This window comes from Amphiprion ocellaris, chromosome 6 (assembly GCF_022539595.1).
Source record: "Amphiprion ocellaris isolate individual 3 ecotype Okinawa chromosome 6, ASM2253959v1, whole genome shotgun sequence".
NCBI lineage: Eukaryota > Metazoa > Chordata > Actinopteri > Pomacentridae > Amphiprion > Amphiprion ocellaris.
The window spans coordinates 9,529,346-9,551,506 of NC_072771.1; the positions used below are offsets into that span (position 1 = coordinate 9,529,346).

The window sequence follows — 22,161 nt, forward strand, 5'->3', positions numbered from 1 at the left end:
TTTGTCTAATCTTTAAAGTAGAAGGTCTCTACCTCCCAAACCCAAACCGGGAGCTGATTGTACAACAGAGTAGCTCAGTCACTCAAACTTCAGGAAAAGACTTAAAACCCAGGTCTTCACTGAACACTCTTGCACTTGACAAACTGCAAACAAACAAACAAACAAAAAACCCAACAACAAAAAATAGAAAAATCCTGTCTGCATTACCTGTAGATACCACGGTCCTTTTACCACACTTGAACTTGTTTTATGGCACTTATCCAGGTTGTTTCCTCCTGGCTAGATCCTTGCTTGTGTTGTATCTACTCTCAAATGTACATCACTTTGGATAAGAGCGTCTGCTAAATGAAACTGTCTGGTTTCAGAGGTATTTAGGGCCAAATACAGTAACCTCAGTTTTGTCTGAATTTAATTGAAGAGAATTAAAGATCATCCAGGCCTTCTGTCCTTCAGACATGTCTGGAGTTTGGCTAACTGCTTTGTTCCACAGACAAATATAGCTGGGTGTAATCTGCATAACAGAAATTTATGCGGTGTTTTCTAATAATATTGCCTAAGAGGGGCATATACAAAGTAAATTATATTGGTCCTAAAACAGAAACCTGTGTAACTCCATAACTAACTCTGGTGTGGGTGGAAGAATCATCATTACCATGAACAAACTGGAATCTGTCTGATAAATATGATTTAAACCAGTTTGGTGCAGTTCCTTTTATCCCAATAACATGCCCATTTTCTGTGATGCTCCAGTTAACTTGTTGCATCAAGTACACTCAGATTATCTCTGTTGCAGTGAGGTGGTTACTGAACTATTAAACTTATCAACAGTGTTTATTTTAGGTTTGCTTTCACAGTAAGCTTAATAAAACCGTGTGAACCATCCATCCTTTCTCTGACGCTTGTCAGGAATCTGGTCATGGTAACAGCAGGCTACTCCAGCAGGTATGCCAGACGTGCCTTTTGCCAAGTAACTTTTTCAGCGGTTCCTGGGGGATGCTTTAGTGCTCCCAAACCAGATAAAATATATCTCTCCAATCCGATGATCAGATATTCGGGTCCAGCCCGAGTTGTATTGTTGTTTTCTATCTACTGAGCCTGTGCCATTTGGAGGGAATAAAATACAGTATATGTTGTCAGTTGAAGTAGTTTGCACTGTTCAAACATAAAAATGTTACCTTACTACAGGCATTTGTTTCAAAATCTTTATGTTGTGAAACACAGAGACTTGGAAATTTGTGTTTCTTGTGCCTTAACTTTTCATTTTGTAAAGATGTTATTTATTTTTGCTACTTTTTAAATTTTATTATTTGGATGCCAGAATTTGCTCATTATTTTATATTATTGTCTGTCTGGTCACATCATTTCTTTAAAAAAAAATAAATCGGACATTACAATCAAACAGTTACTCAGTACTTGAGTACTGTTTTCACCAAATACTTTACTCTTACTTGAGTAATTTTTTGGATGACTACTTTTTACTTCTACTTGAGTGATATCATTTTGAAGTAATGTTACTCTTACTTGAGTACAATTTTTGGCTACTCTACCCACCTCTGACCGTGACTTCACCCATTGGTTTATGCACTGAGAAAATGAAGCCAGGATTTTGCTACTTCCTGGTTGACATCTTGGATTTTTGGAGCCAGAGTAAAAAAAAAAAAGATTCATAGAGGGTGGAGTCGGAGAGCAGTGATTGGTCAGACTGACTGAGAGCCAAGGACTCTCTCTCCCTGCGCACATTTACCGATTTCTGCTGTGCCCCTGTCAGACGTGGTACTGCAAGTTTTTGACACTTCTGGGTAGGCTTCATTTTTGGAGCCAGTTGCTATGTCCAGGTTTATTATACAGTCTATGAGAAAGCTGAAGAGAGTCATCTCTCTAATTCTTTTGGTCCCTACCCATGTTTTAAAGCAACAAGAACTGAATTAATGTAGATCTGAATGGTCCTTCATTTTAATTATATCATTTAGAAGGTCATTTTAGGGCATGCTTTGTCACTCACTGGTTATTCTATTCTGGTTCTCAAATCATTTTAGAATCTGTCAATCACAGTGGATTGTATCATTGTGTGTGTTGCATTGTATGTAATACATCAGATGTGCTCTATGTTAATTGCATAGTCCCTGATCAAATAAATCAATAAATCAAACCAAATTTAAAAGTAATAACCGAAACATTGCTATAAGGTTTCCTGTTAACAAATCTCATCAAATGTGATCTCTGTCACTGAGAGGGACACTGGCTGGGGGCCATCACATGAAAACCTTACTGTTTTCACCCACCGCTCTCTCTTTCACTTCTCTCCCCTTCTCTCCCTCATCCATCTATCTCCCAGGCCTAATGGCCGTGGCCCTGATTGAGAATTTGGGGAGGTATGAATTTCTGTGCCTGCTGTTGCCTTGGAAGTCATACAAGATGGCTCTCATCTCCACACATTAAAGTCGTGTTGCTGAAGTTGTACCTCAGACAGGCTAGACTGTGATATTGCTGTATTTTTAATGATGCACAGGAAATTGAAATGGAACAGATTTATGTCAATGTTTTTTTGCTGTCAGTTCAGCTTGAAAGATGACTATAAGGAGAGATCACATTTCTTAAAATATGCTAAGCGTTGCTTTCTGCTTTGTTTTTTCTCACAGACCGTCTTCAGCCAGAGGTACTCCTGTATTAGGAAAGGTAAGAATGGCAGCTGCACTTTCATGCGTTTTTTTTTTCCTTTTCACATTTGTACGTACAAGTGGAGCTGGAGTCTGATTGGTCTAACAACTTTAGACTTAGAATAAAATCAACAAAATCCTATGACAGCGTTAACTGTGATTTCACCTTGACTATATATCAAGTGCTTTCCATGATAACTGACTGACTTATTAATGATACTGCTGCCAATCAAACAGCAGGAGGGAAAGATTTGTTTTGACAGATCACCATATCCCACATTAATAATTCAGGTAGCAGTCTTCTCAAGGGTACTTTCACCAGTTAAAGGGGCAAACTTTGCAGACTGGAGTTTATTAGCAGTACATAATTATAAATCCTTATGAATGAATGAATATGTATGTATGTATGTATGTAAACACATCATGGTAAATGTTCTTACTTTAGTTCAGCGGAGTCAAACTCACCTTAGTTCAGGGGCCACATTAAACCATTAAAATCTGAGCATAATAACCTATACATAATGACAACTTCAAATCTTTATTTTAGTGCAAAAAGTACATTTCTGAAAAAGTTCAGATTTAAGGATTTTTAAATTTTTTTACAAAACATCATGAACAACCTGAAATTTCTTAAGAAAAATAAGTTCAATTTCAAAAACATTATGCCTCAGTTTATCATTTACACATTACAACGTTCAGATCACAGACTGTCTACAAAGGAACAAAATATTTAATCAAAAGTACCTGGAACTGAATGATGTAGCATTTCACTATATGTTCAAAATGACAAAAGTCAGACAAAAAAGACAAAAACCAACAAAAAAGAGAAAATGTTGCAAAAATGAGACACAAAATGGCCAAAACGAGACACAAAAAAACAAATGTGAGACATAAATTGAAAAAATGAGACGTGAAACAAAAGAGACAAAAAAATTACAGTGACAAAAAATGAGACAAATGATGCATGTTAATGTCTCTTTGACATGCATAATTTCTCTGAAATGAAAGCATAGAACAAATAAACAAATGAAATTTAAAAAAAATTTAGAAACCAAAATGTATTCTAGACCTTTGACTCATCAAGGCGCCACCTTTGGCAGATATAACAGCTGAACACACTCGTGGCGTCCTTTCCACAATAGAAATCAAATATTCTTCAGAAAGTTCTTCCCAACTTCGTTGCAGACGTTCCCATGAATGTGTGGCACTTTTATATTGCTTTGCTTTTACTCGTCTGTCCAGTTCATCCCAAACCAGTTCCATGGGGTTTAAGTCTGGAGACTGTGCTGACCACTCCATGTTTTCAAGCTTACTTCTTTTTTCCTAAGGTAGTTAGTTCTAGTGTAGCTTGGACTTATGTTTTGGGTCATTATCTTGCTGTAGGATGAACCCCTGATCAACTAGGAACATACCAGAGGGTACTGCATGGTGCTGCAGAATGCTGTGGTAGCCGTTCTGGTTCAGTGTTCCTCTTACTCTGTACAAGTCACTGACCCTGGATCCAGCAAAACCACCCCAGACCATCATGCTTCCTCCTCCATGTTTGACAGCTGATGTCACACACTGAGGAACCATCCTTTCTCCTACTTGACAGTGTACAAAAATCCTGCGTGATGAACCAGAGTTTTCAAATTTTGATTCATCAGTTCATGTTATCTTCTTCCAGTCTTCAGTAGTCCTTTGGTGATGATGTTTCATGGCTCGGGGAACCTCTTTTTCTAATTCTGACATCTCTGGATGTACTCATACTGCTGAGTCAAAAATATACATACAGCAACTTGAATTATCAGTTTTAGCAAAAGAAAAGCGGTGTTAATTAATTTTTCCTAGTGGCATGGCCTCTTACCTTCTTAACTTCTTGTGAGTGATTACAATTGACAGTTGTGGACTTCTCTGAGCCAATTTAGATAAAGCCCATTTGATACATTCATCAGACGAAGCCATAAACGCTGCAGTGGGAAAGTTAGAGGAGCTCAGCAGAGATCTGAAAGAGTAAATCATTGACTTGAAAAAATCAGAAAAATCATTTTGAGCTATTTTAAAGCAGCTACAGATGCCAAAATTATCACTGCTGGAACACAGGTGTCAGTGTCTACAGTCAAACATGTTTTTTTTGTTTGTTTTTTTTTTTTTGAAAAGAAACTAGCTTTCTTGTTAAAAGTCTCATATAGTGTAAATTACTATGTCATGTTTTACTTGAGTTTCATTAAACTGTGCAAGCCTCATGATTGAATCAGAATCAGCTTTAAGAGAATAATAGAGAATAATAAAAAACTACAGAATGAAGAAGAGGAAAAAATATAGCAGTCCATTATCCATCCATTATCTATAAACCGCTTAATCCTCACTAGGGTCGCGGGGGGGCTGGAGTCTATCCCAGCTGACTCAGGTGAAGGCAGGGGACACCCTAGACAGGTCGCCAGTCTGTCGCAGGGCCACATACAGAGACAAACAATCACTCTCACATTCACACCTACGGGCAATTTAGAATAATCAATTAACCTCAGCATATTTTTGGACTGTGGGAGGAAGCCGGAGTACCCGGAGAGAACCCACGCATGCACAGGGAGAACATGCAAACTCCATGCAGAAAGATCCCGGGAAAGCTGGGACGCGAACCAGGGACCTTCTTGCTGCAAGGCGAAAGTGCTAACCACTCCACCACTGTGCAGCCCAAAATATAGCAGTAATAACAATAAATATAACACAATATATACAGATGTTTGCAACGCTAGAAAGGAATATATAAACACAATAGTGCAAAATGATAATTGCTAGAGTGATATTACAGTGCAAAAAGCAGATAATGCTGTTCTTAGTGCCAAAATTATGTACATATTCATTGGTATGTTGTATATTGCGCAGGTGTGGAGGAATGGCTCAGTTGTTTATTATTGATGGCAGACGGGAAGAAGCTGTTCTTGTGGCTGGAGGTTTTTGTGTACATGACTCTGTAGCGCCTGCAAGTGGGGAGGGAGGAGAACAGTTTATGGGTCAGTGGAGTCTCTGATGATGTTCCCTGGCCTCTTCCTGGTTCTAGTGTTGAACAGTTCCTGGATGGAGGGCAGGGGGACTCCAGTGATGTTCTCTGCAGTCTGTACTGTTTGCTGTAGTCTGTTTCTGTCCTGCTGTGTGGCTGATCCAGAGGTGTACAGGACAGATTGGATGACTGCAGTGTAGAACTGGATCAACAGCTCCTGTGGCAGGCCACATCTCTTCAGCTGTTGGAGGAGCATGTCATGCACAGGCCATTGGACTACCATCTCTATGAGACAGAAAATGAACACAGCTAACACTTTGCAAGCTGCATTGAGCTTGAGGTATTCACAGGTCCTTGCTGGAAGTCAATCTACCAATAGTGAGGAGAGCTGCTCCATAAGGGAGCTGCTTATACATGGTGGAGTGATGAATGCAAACAAGTCCTGACTGACTGGCCCTGCAAGTTTGAAGTGGTGCCTTTTTGTTGTGTGTAATGAGGCCAGCCACTGCTGTTTACATACACAGGATGAGAGAGGACTGGAAGGCATGCATGCATCTGAAGATTTCCCATCTGCATGTTTCTGGCCTTAAAGAATTACATCACTCTCTTTATCCTGTCAGAATGTGACTCTCATTTAGTCGCTCTATCGCTCTGCCATTTTTTCTCACTTGTAACCTATCTGTCCATCTAGCCATCAGGATGCAGAGGTGTGGGCCCTCCTGGTGCTCAGGTGTCTCTGGAGGACCAGGCTTACATGTTGCTGACAGAGCCAGAGAGGCAGACCATGGCTTACTACCTGCAGGAGTACCAAGATGAACACATAGGAGTGGAGCCGCTGGCCATGGCTCTGTTTGAGCTTTTCAATACACATGCAAAGGTACAGCAGTCTGCAGTAGCTGTCTGTACTGATACTCTGCTCTTAACCTCACATGTGCCTCTCATGTTGTTGTCTTGTTTGGTTTCTGCTCGTGTTCTCCCCAGCTGTCCATGTTGTCTGAGGTGAGGAGTCTGGTGGCTCCCCAGGATCTGGACTTGTATGACAGGCTAGTGTTGCACCAACAGAGGGAGGCCCACATGACGTGGTATGGAGGCCTGGGAGTGCTGCATCCACAGGGCCTCTGTAACCAACCAGCCCCCACGATCTGTGTCGCAGGACATACTGTTTCTGCTACAGTAGGTACCTTTTAACTTGTGACATGGTCGCTTGCTAAATTATCTAGCAGAAAATACAAAGATGAAATGTTTTACAAAAGCTAAACAGAATTCATGGAATGAGGTTTTATTTTTGTGTGTGTTACCAACGGGACATAGGTTGTTTACACAGTCACTTTGTGAGGACTAGCCTCCTGTTTATTAACCAAGTAAAACGGCTTAATGTTAATTTAAAGTTAGGCTTATATTGGGATGAAGTGTGTGTGTGTGTGAATGAATCACTTTCCTTCTGTCTTGGCTTCCTGGTGTCAGTCTTCAACATAGACAAGCCATCTTTGTAGCAGGTCAACGACTGTGTAGTATTGATGTTTCACTGTAGCTGACATCAATCCACAGAGGCCTCATTCTGCCGACTTACTATTTTACTTTTGATCTTGTAGTCTGCCCCGTTGAAGACATAATACTGTTTGATATTCCAGCCTACTTCCTGACAAACTCTGTCCACAGGATCATTTTTGCATTTGTTGTGTCCCAGTTAACTGTTTGAGGTTGTTACTAAAAACTTGTGTGCATAGTTCTACATTCATTTATGTGGCAGCAAAATCACAACACCTCAATAAAAAGCTAACTGCTTTTAAATGACAGTCACTTAGTAAGACACAATAAGATTCAGTGTAGCACCACCATGTTATGATACATCCTGGTATATTTAGGTAGATATGTCTATGCAGACAAACTGCTAATTAATATAGTTAAAAAAGGAGGGAACAAGTCCAGTTTCTTTACCTCACTGGCAGGTTTGAGTTTGAGTTTTACTGTTTTCTTTGTTACTCCGCCAAGAAACGCGGCGGTTATGTGATGATCGGCGTATGTTTGTCCTTCTGTTAATCTGTAAATCTGTCTGTCTGTGCACAATATTACTCAAAAACTGGCTGATGGATTTGGATGAAATTTTCAGAGAAGGTCAGAAATAACACAAAGACCACCTCATTAGATTTTGACAGTGATGTGGCTTATAGTCTGGATCCAAAGATTTGTTAAGGATTTCCCATTGCGAGATAGTGGCACGGTGTCACTGTAACTATGACGACAAGTGAACGCTATGTCAGCTGCTTGCTGATGATCACACGATTGTGATCCTATTACAAATCGACCAGGACTCATCAGGACTTATCCATCGGAAATGATACTAGGAACAATTGATTAAATTGTGGGAGTGTTTCAGAGTCCCATCAATTCCCACCACCTGCTACATATTTAGGTCACGCGATTAGGTATCCATACATAACGTACACATGCATGTGCTCGGCACAAGGTAATTTTTACTCTGCCAAGGAATGCGGTGGAGTAAATAAAATTTAAGATTTCATCTGTCAGAAATGATACAAAGACTGAACAGCCTTGGCGGAGTACTGCGTCCTCTGAGTGCTTTTCTTGTTAATTTATTGTACAGCAGGCTCTTTAACTAAGACGTATGTTTTCTTTTTGTTAATCTGATGGCATCTGAGCTTGTTGGCTTCATATTTGAAAGAGCACCTTGATCACTATTTCTTAAAGATATGACAAAATTTTACTAGATCGGACCAATAACATTTCCGTTTCATCTTCAACATGGCACAAGTCTGCACTGCATATTAACAGACACTAGCAAATGACAGTGCTGTGAGTTGTATGAAGTCCAAAAGCACAGCCAAACTCCTTTCCCCTTCACACACCCTACAGTTTCACATCAATTAGAAATTGGTGTACTTGGGGGGTTAGGAAATGGAAATTACAAATGGTATGCAAGCTATTATGTGCCATGCTCAGTGTATTGGCGTAAAATTATTTATGGGCAGTATAATGTGTTGTAGCTCTGTGTATTCAACTCCTTCATTAAAATTCAAATTTATTAACAGTTTTTGTAACTTTTCATTTCATGTCATATTTTAGTAACGTCAATCAATGTGTATAATTATTTGTTCACAAATGCTTAATTACAGGAGTCATTCTCAGAGCACACTAATAATGACCAATAAGGTATTCATTGTGGTGGAGGACTTTCTGGACTCCCTTAGGATGAGGACACTTGGGGCTCCATAAAGCCAACTTTGCAGCAATAAAACCAGAGAGCCTCCAGCTGTTACACAAAAAAATAGTCTAATCTTTCTTGCACTCATTATTTTGTCCTGTAGCACAAACCCCATCCATCTGGCATCTGCTTGAAGTAAAGTATACCATATAAAGTTTTCACTTCAGATTTATTTGGGCCAGCGGTGCAATGTTTCATACTGTTTCTTTCAGAATGATGGTTCTGTTGGTGGCTGGACAGAAAAAGACCAGGAGGAGAACACCAATGGCTTACAAAACATTGCACTGGTATGTGCCATTCTTTGTTTTATAAAAACAACAAAAAATAACTAGGATTGTCTGCAGTAGATTTCCATGTTTTCTCATCATTAACAATTATTACTTCAGGCATCACATTTGGTTTGAAATTGGTTGATAATGCATCACAGACCAGGAGACTTAAAAATCCCCCAAGGAACTGTATTGAAGCTTTAATGCTCAATGCATCCCACAACAAGAAAGAATAGGATTATTAACACTGTACTGAGGCTAAAATGTGATGCTTGCCCTGAGTGTGATGCTGAGAAAGGCCATGTAGTCATCAGAATCATAAGTTTATTTCTGTAGGAACATGGCCCTACTCAGTACATTTCACAGCAATCTTACCATGAATTCATTAGATATCTCATTTACAGCTGTCCCTTTTAACGCAGAGGCAGGCAACAGATAGAGGCACATTTACAGATGAAAAATTAGGATGTATTCTCGGGGACTTTGAAGTTTTCTCTATGTAGTGAATGATGCAGTCATGAATAGTATATTGGCTTTACTAAATTTATATATCAATGTTAAAGTGAAGTTGTTGTTTACCTTTCAATTTTCAGTCAAGTCCAACATTTTGGCTAAATATGAGTCAGGGCTTGCATATGTGGAAAACTAGTCTAAGACTCATTAGAGTCTTCTAAAAATGATTCTATTACAGGGGAGAAGCTTTAAAACTGTATTAATTCCAAACTGTGCTATTTTACTAAACCTGACCTTATAGTTTTGGTGCCTATTCTTAAGCTTCTACCACTTGGTGTTAGAACCAAAGCAGGATCTTTTCCTAAACCTAACCTCTAGTCCAAGTGAGTCCGTTTGGAGGACTTAATTTCATACATGGACTGTAGGTTGTATCTATATACATAGTCCATGCATACACACTACTACTGGGAATGTGCCTTTGTGTTGCCTTAGTAGTACAGTCCACGTGCACACAAACTTTGGGCTGCATGTGAAAGTCCACAGAGGGGTCGGCATTAACCTAGAAATTGGGGAGAAAATGAAATTTCATGTGGACCCTCGCATGCTTGTAGATGTAAGACAGCATAACACTGACCTTCTGTGGACTTTGTGGTTGTTTCCAGTTGGAAATCCTTTCTACATTTACATACACTTAGATTTTCAAAAATATGTTTCTTTCAACTGAAATTCTGTGACTTTCAAAACTTTAATGAGAATGCAGTTAGTTGTATAGAGCCAGAATTTCTGGGAAACAGGTTAGACCTGAGAGTACATTTTGGTCAGTTACCTCACTGTCCCGGAGAAACTGACCAACTGTGTTTTGTGAAGTCCAGGGGTCTTTAATTCTGCCTCCATTACAGACTAACTGCATACTAAAATTATATATATACAATTATTTCAGGTTTAAAGACTCACATTAGTGGAATGAAATCATCCATCCATTTTCTATACACCGTTTTATCCTCTGTAGGGTCACCGAGTGGCTGGAGTCTATCCCAGCTGAATTAGGGTGAAGGCAGAGTTCACCTAAGCAGGACACCAGTCTATCACAGAGATGTACAGAGAGACAACCACACACACTCACATTCACACCTACAGACAATTTAGGTAACCTCAGCAGGTCTTGGACTTAGGAGGAAGCCGGAGAACCAAGTGAAAACCACACAGTCACAGGAAGATCATGCAAACTCCACACACAAAGATCAGGACGTTTGAGCTGTGAGGCATCAGTGCTAACCACTGCATCACCGTGCTGCTGGAGTGGAACCAAAGACTAAGAAATCACTTTTCTAGACTGTTATAAAGGTTTACAAATACAAAACCACCAGGGATTGATAATTCATCCACCTAGTTGGCATTTTAATGTGTTCTGTGAACTATTTTACAGATGTCTCTTTTATAATTTTTATAATGGCTGATGAGGAAAATGCTTTATGGGCTGAACATGATCTTCTTTTGTTGCACTCGCACAAATGATCATTGGTTAACAATAGCAGCAAGGCTGATTGCTCACTCTATATCAGCTCTTCCATGTTGGATACTCAGTAACATGGAAGGTAATTCCTGCCTGTACTACGTGATGCTGAAGCCAAACACTGCATGTAGATTTGTCATAAGAATTTTTTTTAGTTATTATTTCATTCATTTCTAATAAATACAATAAAAACAGTTAAATGGAAAAAGTATTACATATCACACTTTAAAATCCATCACGTTAGATTAATGGATTCCACATTAAATGCCAGTCAATACGACCTGCTGACTTCTGGTTACTCACTCAACACAGTTGATCACACCAACAATTAACAAGGAGTAAAATCTTAAAGACGTTGCTCAGAGATGGGGCTTAGACTAATCACTAAATATTCCTGTACACTGTCGTCTTCTTTTTCCTGACAGGATGGAATGCAGGCTTCAGGTGAATCTCCTCCATCCTTCAGATCTAGTCCTATCCAGGCCCAGAGCAGGCCATCCAGGGAGAAGGAGCTCAGCCGGAAGCCTTCAGCCCGGCTGGTGTCAGCCGGTTCAAACATACTCTTCACTGGCCCCACTCGTTTGCTCCAGGACTGCCTCCATAAATCACTCAAAACCCTTCCCACCACCAACCAGCACTCCCCAGCATCTGCTCACCACACCTGCGCTGGTGCCAGCCACCACACTTCCCTCAATGCCCTCCATCACACATGCCAGAGCCCCTTTCAGCTCTCTGACTCTGAACATCACAGTCACCCCCACTTCACTCAGCATGTCCAGCACCATGCTGCCCCCCATAACCGGCCCAGGTCAGGACATCACACCTGCCCAGGCTTCTTGCATCATCGGGACTCCTCCAGCCCTGCTAAGTTAGAGGCATCTGTCAAGCTTGCTTGCAGATCCAGATCCTATGAAAATTCCTGTGTCTTGTCTAGCTCTGCATCATCTTCCAAAGTGGCATCTCCCATGCCATCCCCTCATCCATCACCCCATTCCTCGCCATGTCCCTCCCCCCGACCCACTGTCACAACACCTGCAGCTCTACCCTGTAGTCCTGATCGGCCCTGCTCACCTGCCCTCACCCAGAAAGCCATCGTGACTGACATGAACCGGCTGTCTGCAGAGTCCAGACTGCAGCAAAGAGGTACACAGTCTCTGTGTTGTCGTCCTGTGCAGAAACACATATTATACACTGATACAATTACTGAGCAAAATTTTAATTGATTATTATGGCCCAGAACAACATTGACTATGTAATTTTATCATGCAACATAACTTTGATGGCAGAAAAAAAAGTGCATCTGCTGTTGCTAGTGTGTAATTCTGAAACCAGCCACTTCATCAGGTATGCTTTCCCAGAATGGGGTTGGACTCCCTTTTGCCCTTCAGAATTGCCTTAATTCTTTGTGGACTAGATTCAGCAAGGTGCTGGAAACATTTCTCAGAGATTTGGGTCCATATTGACATGATAGCATCACACAGTTGCTGCAGATTTGTTGGCTGCACATCCATGATGCATCTCACCCATTCCACCACATCCCAAAGATGTTCTATTGGATTGAGATCTAGTGACTGTGGAGGTCATTGGAGGACAGTAAACTCATTGTCATGTTCAAGAAACCAGTTTGAGATGATTTGAGCTTTGTGACATGGTGCATTATTCTGCTGGAAGTAGCCACCAGAAGATGGATACACTGTGGTCATAAAGGAATGGATATGGTTAGCAACAATACGCAGGTAGGCTGCATTTAAACTCATGTTTAACTGGTACTTAAGGGCCCAAGTGTACCAAGAAAATATCCTCACACCAGTACATCACCACCACCAGTGTGAAACATTGATACAAGTCAGGATGGATCCCTTCTTTCATATTGTTTACGCCAAATTCTGACCATCTGGGAATTGTTGCAACTGAAATCACAACTCATTAGACCAGGCAATATTTTTTCACGTTTCTATTGTCCAATTTTGGTGACCCTGTGCAAGTCGTAATTTCCGTTTCCTGTTCCGTGTGGTCTTCTTTTGCTATTGCTCATCTGCTTCAAGATTCGACATGTTGTGCGTTCAGAGATGGTCTTCTGTATACTTTGGTGATAACGAGCAGTTATTTGAATTACTGTTGCCTTTTTATGATCCCAGAGCAGTCTAGACATTCTCCTCTGACCTCTCACATCAACAAGACATTTTTGACCAGAACTGTCGCTCACTGGATATTTTCTCTTTTTTTGGATCATTCTCTGTAAACCCTATAGATGGTTGTGCATGAAAACCCCAGCAGATCAGCAGTTTCTGAAAGTCAAACTAGTCCGTCTGATGCTTGGTTTCCACTTCAGCAGGTTGTCTTGGCTATGTCTACGTACCTAAATGCGTTGACTTTTATGGGTTCCTCTCCAGGTTTGTAAACAAATTTCCACTGAATTGAACTTAGATTCCAACAGAGCAAGTAATCTGAAGGAGTTCTGCAAATGGTGTGGAAGTCAGGGGGTCTACAGGTGAAGTGAAATATTTATTTAGTTTTATATCGTCTAATAAATACTTACGATATGTTATATATATTGCGCCTGACCATCTCATATTTGTCAGATTTTTTTCTGTGCATATGTATGTCATTAAGTAAAATGTATAAAATATGGGGTCATAGGCAACATTAGTTTTGATTTAAAAATTCACAATAAAAGGTGTGGTCATGTCGATTTTTAGACCGTTTTTTTGTGCCAATCTTTGGAGCAATGCTTGAAGCACCATAACTTGAGAAATAATGTAGATAGAGTCCTGAGATTTTGTAGGCTCATTGATGTGTACGCATGGTTTTCAATGGTACACCCCTGCTTTGATAGAACAATATAAACCAGTTACATGCTGATGCAAATTTGGTCAAAAAAAATTATTTTTCATCCTTAGAGGATTTTTTTTCCCCTCTGATTGGCACCAATAGGAGTTTTAAAAATGTATGTATACGTTTGTATATGTTTATATACTACATAATTCCATACGTCTTCATTCATAGATTTGATGTCTGTAGTATTAATCTACAATGTAGAAAATAATTTTAAAAAATAAAACTATTGAATGAAAAGGTGTGTCCAAACTTTTGACTGGTCCTGTATACAGACATGGAGTAAATCGTTGGTACCCTTCCGTTAAAGACAGAAAAACCCACAATTGTCACTGAAATAACTGGAAACTGACAAAAGTAATAATACATGAAAAAATTACTGAAAATTAACTAATGAATATCAGACATTGCTTTTGAATTGTGGTTCTACGGAATCATTTAAAAAAACAAACTAATGAAACTTCCCTGGACAAAAATGATGGAACTCATAGAAAAGATTGAAAAAGATTTGACCATAGGGACATGTTAAACTAAGGTGGGTCCTGTAATTGGCATCACAGGTGTCTCCAAATTTGTAATCACTCTGTCGGCCTATTTACAGGGTGAAAAGTAGTCACTGAGCTGTTTGGTATCATGGTGTGTACCACATTGAGCATGGACCACAGAAAGCATAGACAAGGATGTTCAAGGTAAAGGCTGGAAGACCATCTCCAAGCAGCTTCATGTCTCTGTGACTATAGTTGCACATATTATTCAGATGTTTCAGGTCCATGGGACTGTAGCCAACCTCCCTGGACGTGGCTGCAGCAGGAAAATTGATGACAAACTGAATAAACAAATAATAGGAATGGTAATCAAAGAGCCCCAAAAAACTTCTGGAGATTAGAGGTGAACTCCAAGGTCAAGGTACATCAGTGTCAGATCAGACCATCCTTTGCTGTTTGAGCCAAAATGTACTTAATGGAAGATGACTTAGGACACCACTGCTGAAAGCAAATCATAAAAAAAAAAAAAACAGACTGGAATTTGCTGAAGTGCGTATTGACAAGCCACAATGCTTCTGGGAGAATGTCCTATGGACAGATGAGACAAAACTAGAGCGTTTTGACAAGTCGCATAAGCTCTACATTCACAGATGCAAAAATGAAGCATACAAAGAAAAGAACACTGTACCTATTGTGAAACATGGAGGAGACTTGGTTAAGTTGTAGGGCCGCTTTGTTGCATCTGGTGCAGGGTGTCTTGTATCTGTGCAGGGTACATGGAAATCTCAACACTATCAAGGCACTCTGGAGCAAAATATACTGCCTAGTGCCAGAAAGCTTGGTCTCAGTCGCAGGTCATGGGTCCTCCAACAGGTTAATGACCCAAAATATACAGCTAAAAACACCCAAGAATGGCTAAGAACAAAACATTGGACTATTGTGAAGTGGCCTTCTATGAGCCCTGATCTAAATCCTATTGAACATCTGTGGAAGGAGCTGAAACATGCCGTCTAGAGAAGGAACCCTTCAAACCTGAGACAACTGGAGCAGTCTGCTCATGAGGAGTGGACCAGAATACCTGCTGAAAGGTGCAGAAGTCTCACTGACAGTTACAGAAATTGCTTGATTGCAGTGATTGCCTTAAGAGGTTGTGCAAAAAAATATTAAGTTTAGAGTACCATAACTTTTGTCCAGGCCAGTTCCATTAAATATTTTTTAAAATGATTCTGTTGAACCACAGTTCAAAAGCACTGTCTGATTTTCAGTAGTTAATTTTCAGTAAATTTTTATTTATTATTACTTATGTGAGTTTCAACTTATTTCAGTGACCATTGTGGGTTTTTCTTTTTTTAATGGAAGCGTACCAACAATTTTTGTCCATGTGTGTATATGCACTCGCCAGCCACTTTATTAGGTACACCTGTTCAATTGCTAACTAATCAGCCAATCACATGGCCGCAACTCAATGCATTTAGTCTTGTAGACGTGGTCAAAACAACTTGCTGAAGTTTCAAAATGAGCATCACAACGAGTAAGAAAGGGGATTTAAGTGATTTTAAACGTGGCATGGCTGTTGGTGCCAGACGGGCTGGTCTGAGTATTTCACATACTGCTGATCTACTGTGATTTTCATACACAACCATCTCTAAGGTTTACAAAGAATGGTCCGAAAAAGAGAAAATATCCACTGAGCGGCAGCTGTGTGGATGAAAATGTCTTGTTGATGTGAGAGGTCAGAGGAGAATGGCCAGACTGGTTGGACATGATAGAAAGGCAACAGTAACTCAAATAACCACTTTTTACAACCAAGGAATGCAGAATACCATCTCTGAATGCACAACACATCCAGCCTTAAATAAGACCACACCAGATGACACTCCTGTCAGCTAAGAACAGGAAATTAAGGTCTCAATTTGCAAAGGCTCACGAAAATTGGACAATAGAAGACTGGAAAAACAGTGCCTGGTCTGATGAGTCTCCATTTCAGCTGCGACATTGAGATGGTCAGAATTTGGGGCCCTTAGTACCAACTGAGCATTGTTTCAATGCCACAACGTTGAGTATTGTCTATCCCTTTATGACCACAGTGTAGCATCTGAAAGTGGTTTCTTGAACATAACAATGGGTTCACTGTCCTCCAGTGGCCTCCACCAGATCTCAATTCACTAGAACCTTTGGGATGCGGTAGAATGGGAGATTGGGATCATGGATGTGCAGCTGACAAATTTGCAGCAACTGTGTGATGCTATCATGTCAGCGTGGACCAAAATCTCTGAGGAATGTTTCCAACACCTTGTTGAAAGTATACCATGAAGAATTAAAACAGTTCTGATGGCAAAAGGGGGTCCAACCTTTTACTAGCAAAGTGTACCTAATAAGGTTGCCACTGTGTGTGTATATTTTGTTAATGTATTTCCTGTTTGAATGCTAACATGATAATGTTCATTCCAGGGGCCCCCCTGTCCCAGCTGTCAGACAGTGGCCAGACTCTGAGTGAGGACAGTGGCGTGGATATAGCAGAGGCAGGAGGACTAATAAAGGATGGCAGCCCTAGACCAAGGAAGAACCAGCAGGGCCATCTGGAACAGTCAGGAGCCCTGGCATTTCCTCTAGGAACCACCAGACAAGTGAGAGCTTCCAGCAGTCATGAATAACCAATCAGATTCATGTCATTTTCTAACAGACTTGTTTCTTCTTCAGAGTTCACAGGTTCTTGATGGGGCCTTGTAATGTTTGGTGGTATATTAAACTACTTGACGACCAAGTGTACAAATATGTCAGAATGGGAGCTCCTGTGATCAGCTTTTTAAGCAGATCAAAGCTCCGTTGCTGAGGTGCCTCCCAGTGCCATTCTGTTTCTCCCTGCAGCAGTTTCCTTAGTGGCGCAGATATCAGACAGATTTGGAATTGAATTTAGAGAGAGATATTGAACCTGTTGGAGAATTCTGCAATGTCTGGAGAGGAAATCAGGAGGCAAACTCAGAAACACATCTGGAGACTCAGATGGCTTGTGTTGAGAGTAGAGTCTACTGACGTCAGGAGAAGTGATACAACAAAGTTGCATTCATGCCAGCATTGTCAGCACCAATTCTAAGGAGTCTCTCTGGCCTTGGGTATATATACCATTTTGAAAGCATGCCATGTTTATGTTACAATCCAAATATGGAGGCAGGACTGTTAGTTCTGAATCCATCTGAACAAGAATACAGCAATATAACCTTGTTTTCCTTACAGTTGTCTTTCACTTCTCTGTTATCTCTAGCAGGCGTCTGTCTCAGGGTCATATTAGGGACAGAGAGAGCATAAACATGTTTGCATCCCCAATTTAGGAGAAACATGGGTCAAGGGTGACATCCTGTAGAGTAACTTGGAGTGACTTGATTCAGGGTGACTGCAGTTAGAAGACACACCGGCATTTGGGATGTCATAAACTAACAACAATGAGGGACCACCTCAGTCGTGAGAAAGTGAGTAATTTTTCCCTTAACAGAACCATTCCCATAAATCACATTCATGACTGTCAGCAAGTGGCGGTATTTGGACACTGGCTTGAATTTTCTCATCTGGCCGTAGTCCGTCTGCACTGAGAGTATGGCCAATGTACTTGACCTGACATTCGGCACTTGCACTTGCGTTTGTTGAATCTGAGGCCATTTTCCTCTGCTTTTTGCAGTAACTTTAGCAGCCTCTTGTCATGTTGCTCAAGTGAGTCTCCCCAAACCAACAGATCATCAATTATGTTGACTACACCATCTAACCCCTCGATCATTTGGGCCACCGCTCTCTGGAACACTTTACTGGCCAAAGGGAACGCACCTAAAACGGTATCTGCCAATGGGTGTGTTGAACGTGCACAGCTTGGAGCTTTCTTCATCTATTTTTTTTTTTTTTTTAATTTTTATAAAACACCTGGTTTGCATCCTACACAGAGAAATACTGTGAGTTAGGCATGCATGACACCACTTCCTCCTCTGTGAGAAGTGTCATGCATCCCCTGGTGAGAGGCTCAAGAGTGAGGTAAAGAGATACGACAATGCGTAGGCAAAGGAGCAGTATTACAATTTGTCAAAACAGAACTACAAACATGGATGGTAGAACTACAACCGGAAGTACTGGGCAAGTAACAATAGAACTGGTTAGAGCTCCCGCTAGCAGGAGGGCGAACTAGAGCTACAGAGTCAATTCAGAAACCGACTGACTTTCGGACAACCCACGTAAGGTATCACCTAGGCAGGAAGCAAAAATACTAAATAGAGTTTAATGTAAACATGAAAAATTAACAATCCAGCTTCACTAGAAATGACTAGCATCAACGGTAACAATAACACAAGCTGGCAATGATCAAGCGGGGACTTAGCTGAAAGGAAACCACTGAGACGGGGAAGGTCGGGAGGTAATGACAACTGGCGGGTGACATGTGGTCCGGTGGAAGGGCAGGTGCTGCAGTGGGGGCTCTGGAGGGGAAGATGTCCAACCTGATGGTGTTGCCGGTGAGCAGAGGTGCCAGAGTCCCATGTGGTTCCGAGATGGTGGATTCGTGGACAAAGGATCCGGGTTGGTACATGCAGGTGGGAGCCCAAACTCAAACTCAAGAGATTTCGGTGAGATATAGGTTGTGGTAGGTGAGCCAGACTTGAACAGGTTACCAAATACTGACATGACTGGTTCAACGATGCAACATCGGCTGAAGCAGAGCGTCAGCTTATATGCAGGAGGAGACGACTAATGACTGATTGCTCCCACCTACTCGCCAATTCCAGCTGATTGGAGCGGCAGCACCTGCCTGTTAATTCCATGCACACATGCCACCTGTGAGATAGAAGGAGGCGGGAAAGAAGGGAAAAGAACTGCCACTACCTGACTCCACGGGCAGAGGGCGTGACAAGAAGTGGTTTATGTTCGCTTCTTATTGCTGTCTTCAGATCTTCAGGATCCATACAAATCCTAACCTTTTTGGGAGTGATGACTGTCACCATGCTGTTCACCCACTGAGTTGACTCAGATTTTTGTTATAACATTTGACTACTTCATCTTGTGAAGCTGCTCAATGACTCTGTATCTCAGAACTAAATGGGATCTTCGTAGGTGCATGAATCACCGGTTGTACATCAGAGTCTAGTTTTATGGTGTGTTCCCCCAGCAAGCATCCTAGTCTAGTGAATAGATGCCCATATTCTTTCAGTATGTCATCAATTTTTTCCATGCTAAATAGCCTTTTCACCATTATTGACTTTGTGCATGTCTTTCTTCCTAGTATTGCTGGAGCATCTTCCTTTATTATCTCAAAGTCAATGTGGTGTTTTTGACCTTTGCATGGGGATATTAGTGATGTTTTGCCCATTGGTTCCATTTTGTGGCCTGAGTAGGCCACTAACTTGCAATGAGATGTATCAAGCTTGCTACCCACTTATAGTGCCTGGAATGTTTTAGCTGAAATTACATTACAGTCAGCTCCAGTGTCATTCAAAATCTGACTTTTTTGCTATTTATTATCAGCTCTTCAGACCATCTGTCATTGTCATTCTGTGCATTTTCAACAGTTCCAGTATCACTTATTTTCATTGTTCCGATGAACATGCCATCATCATCTTCATCACATTCTTGACTTTGTTCAACAGCATGCATCTTTTGTGTTTTTTTTTTCTTGTTGCTTGCTCGACACATCTTTGCAAATAGATTTTTCTTTTCACATTTCTTGCATATTTGTCCATAGGCTGGGCACCTCCTCTGGTCATGTTTATAGCTACACTTGTCACAGTTAACTTTCTTTTCACTGGATACAGGGCTTTCTTTTGTGCTATGACTTCTTTTGTTTGCCCTGGCTGTGCTAATTTTGTGCACATCAATTTCGTCATGCAAGGCCTTCATTTGGATTCAGGTAAGTTCACTGGCACGGCACACGTGCAAGCGTTAGATCAGCCTCTCTGAGCAATCTGGCTCTTACTTGATCATCACGTATACTATAGACAATTCTGCTATGTGTTAGTGAGTCATACGGGTCTCCAAATTCACAGTCTTTTGCTTTGTTTTTCAGTCCTGTCACATAGGTGTCTATCATTTCTGACAGGCCTTGTGCATGGGTGGAAAACGTGTCTTAAATACAGCAGGTTTTTTCTGGGCTCACAGTAGTCTTTGAACTTTTGCTTCCAGGAAGCTATTTTGCCCCTCTTATCATTGGTTAAGCCAAACGTGTGACTCACTTTAAAGGCTTCTTGCTGGCAGTATGCAGAAATGCTGCACATTGCACTTCTCAAGGCTTAAAAATATACAAGAAGAATAAAAAGAAACATGATCAGTTCACTATAAAAACACCGCTTTTATCAAATTAGCTACACAATCAGTGTCCTGCTTGTTTTCCTCCATGTTTCTCACATGTAGCCCATGTTGCTTTTGGTTTCCCATCGTTTCTTTGCCTCAAACCCCCAGGCTACTTGCTTCTTCCTTTTTTGCGCTGCCCTCAAAGCTTCTATTTCTATACCAGTAGCAATAGCAAACAGTTTGTAGCGCTGTAGCCATGTTCTCCAATTCTCTGCGAGAATCCCTTGTCAGCTCAAACTCGGTGTAGGTTTGACGTGTGCCATACTTACCATATAATGTTTGGTATTTTTGGCATTCATTTGACTTACTATGTATTGCAACATACTAAATCTTTTTCTGGCGTACCATGTAGTATGGCAGTATGGATACTGAAAGACAGCCTGCAGTGCATCTGCCTTTTGATCCTCCACATCCTCGTGCAAACATCCTCTTTTTTTTAAAGATTAGTAATTCTCGAGACTAAAACTTTTTTTTTCCAGAATAGCTTTTAGAATGTGTGAAATGTTTGGCTAGCATAATAGTGTGTATGGAGAAAACAGTTTTACAGAAAAAGAAGACAATAAAGTAGAAGCACAATAACAACAATGCTCTTTCAGTTTTATACTTATAAACCCCTAAAAGGAATTCTTTGTGGTGGCCATCACCCAAAATGTAGAAATTGTTGAAATGGACGTGCTTTTAAAAATGGGTTCAATATGGCAGAAATCTGCCATCATGACTTCTTCTTTGGTGGTTTCTGTGCTGGCTTGCTCATGTGTCCACTGCATCAGCTAATGCATTTTAATGTCAGATCTACAGCTATTGCAATTATGACAATACAAACAGTAAAACCTTGCTCTCAGTTGTTTGCTTCTGACCCCTCTTTACTTTTTTGTCCCAGCAGACTGGCTCACCTGTCCCAGCATCCACTGCTACCTTAGTAAGAGTGCTGAAAAATTCCAACACCCTGGGCATTGCAATAGAGGGAGGTGCCAATACACGCCAGCCTCTGCCACGCATAGTAACCATTCAGGTAGGACAGCCATACAAAAAAAAAAGTTTAGCAAAGTTTAGGTCTGAAGACATTGATTTGTATGTTTTTAGTTGAAAAACAGTCAAAAACAGAATCAATTTTAACTCTGTTTTAATAGAAACTGTAATCTGAGTATTGCTTTGTATTATTTTGAATGGACAGAGTGCACTTTTTTCTCTTTTTTTCCCTTTTTTTAAAGTTCAAAATCACTGAAGAAGCCACATAGATATAGTCTTATTCATTCTTTCATGTCAAAATTTGGTGTGTACATTACCAAAATACAACTTGGAAACTACTTATATAGATGCTAACAAAATGCTGTCTGCCCTTAACTTATGAGCCACAGCTAACAGCAAGTTTAAATCCATTGAATTTCACATACTTTATGCTGTTTCAATGGTTAGAATTCTGAGTTT

The 22,161-nt window shown here is 40.6% G+C and overlaps 1 protein-coding gene across 3 annotated transcripts in view; it reads left to right on the forward strand.

The window, feature by feature from the left end:
* whrnb (whirlin b) overlaps window positions 1-22,161 on the forward strand; it is a 94,758-nt gene that overhangs the window by 61,863 nt on the left and 10,734 nt on the right. Inside the window, exons 5-11 of one of the 3 annotated variants that reach the window (XM_023285230.3) lie at window positions 2,640-2,676; window positions 6,329-6,514; window positions 6,619-6,810; window positions 9,073-9,147; window positions 11,521-12,238; window positions 16,867-17,042; window positions 21,617-21,745. In XM_023285230.3, coding sequence (XP_023140998.1) covers window positions 2,640-2,676; window positions 6,329-6,514; window positions 6,619-6,810; window positions 9,073-9,147; window positions 11,521-12,238; window positions 16,867-17,042; window positions 21,617-21,745 — 1,513 coding nt within the window. The remainder of the gene's footprint in view (window positions 1-2,639; window positions 2,677-6,328; window positions 6,515-6,618; window positions 6,811-9,072; window positions 9,148-11,520; window positions 12,239-16,866; window positions 17,043-21,616; window positions 21,746-22,161) is intronic. The other 2 variants (XM_035955081.2, XM_055011668.1) reach the window with 2 other exon arrangements.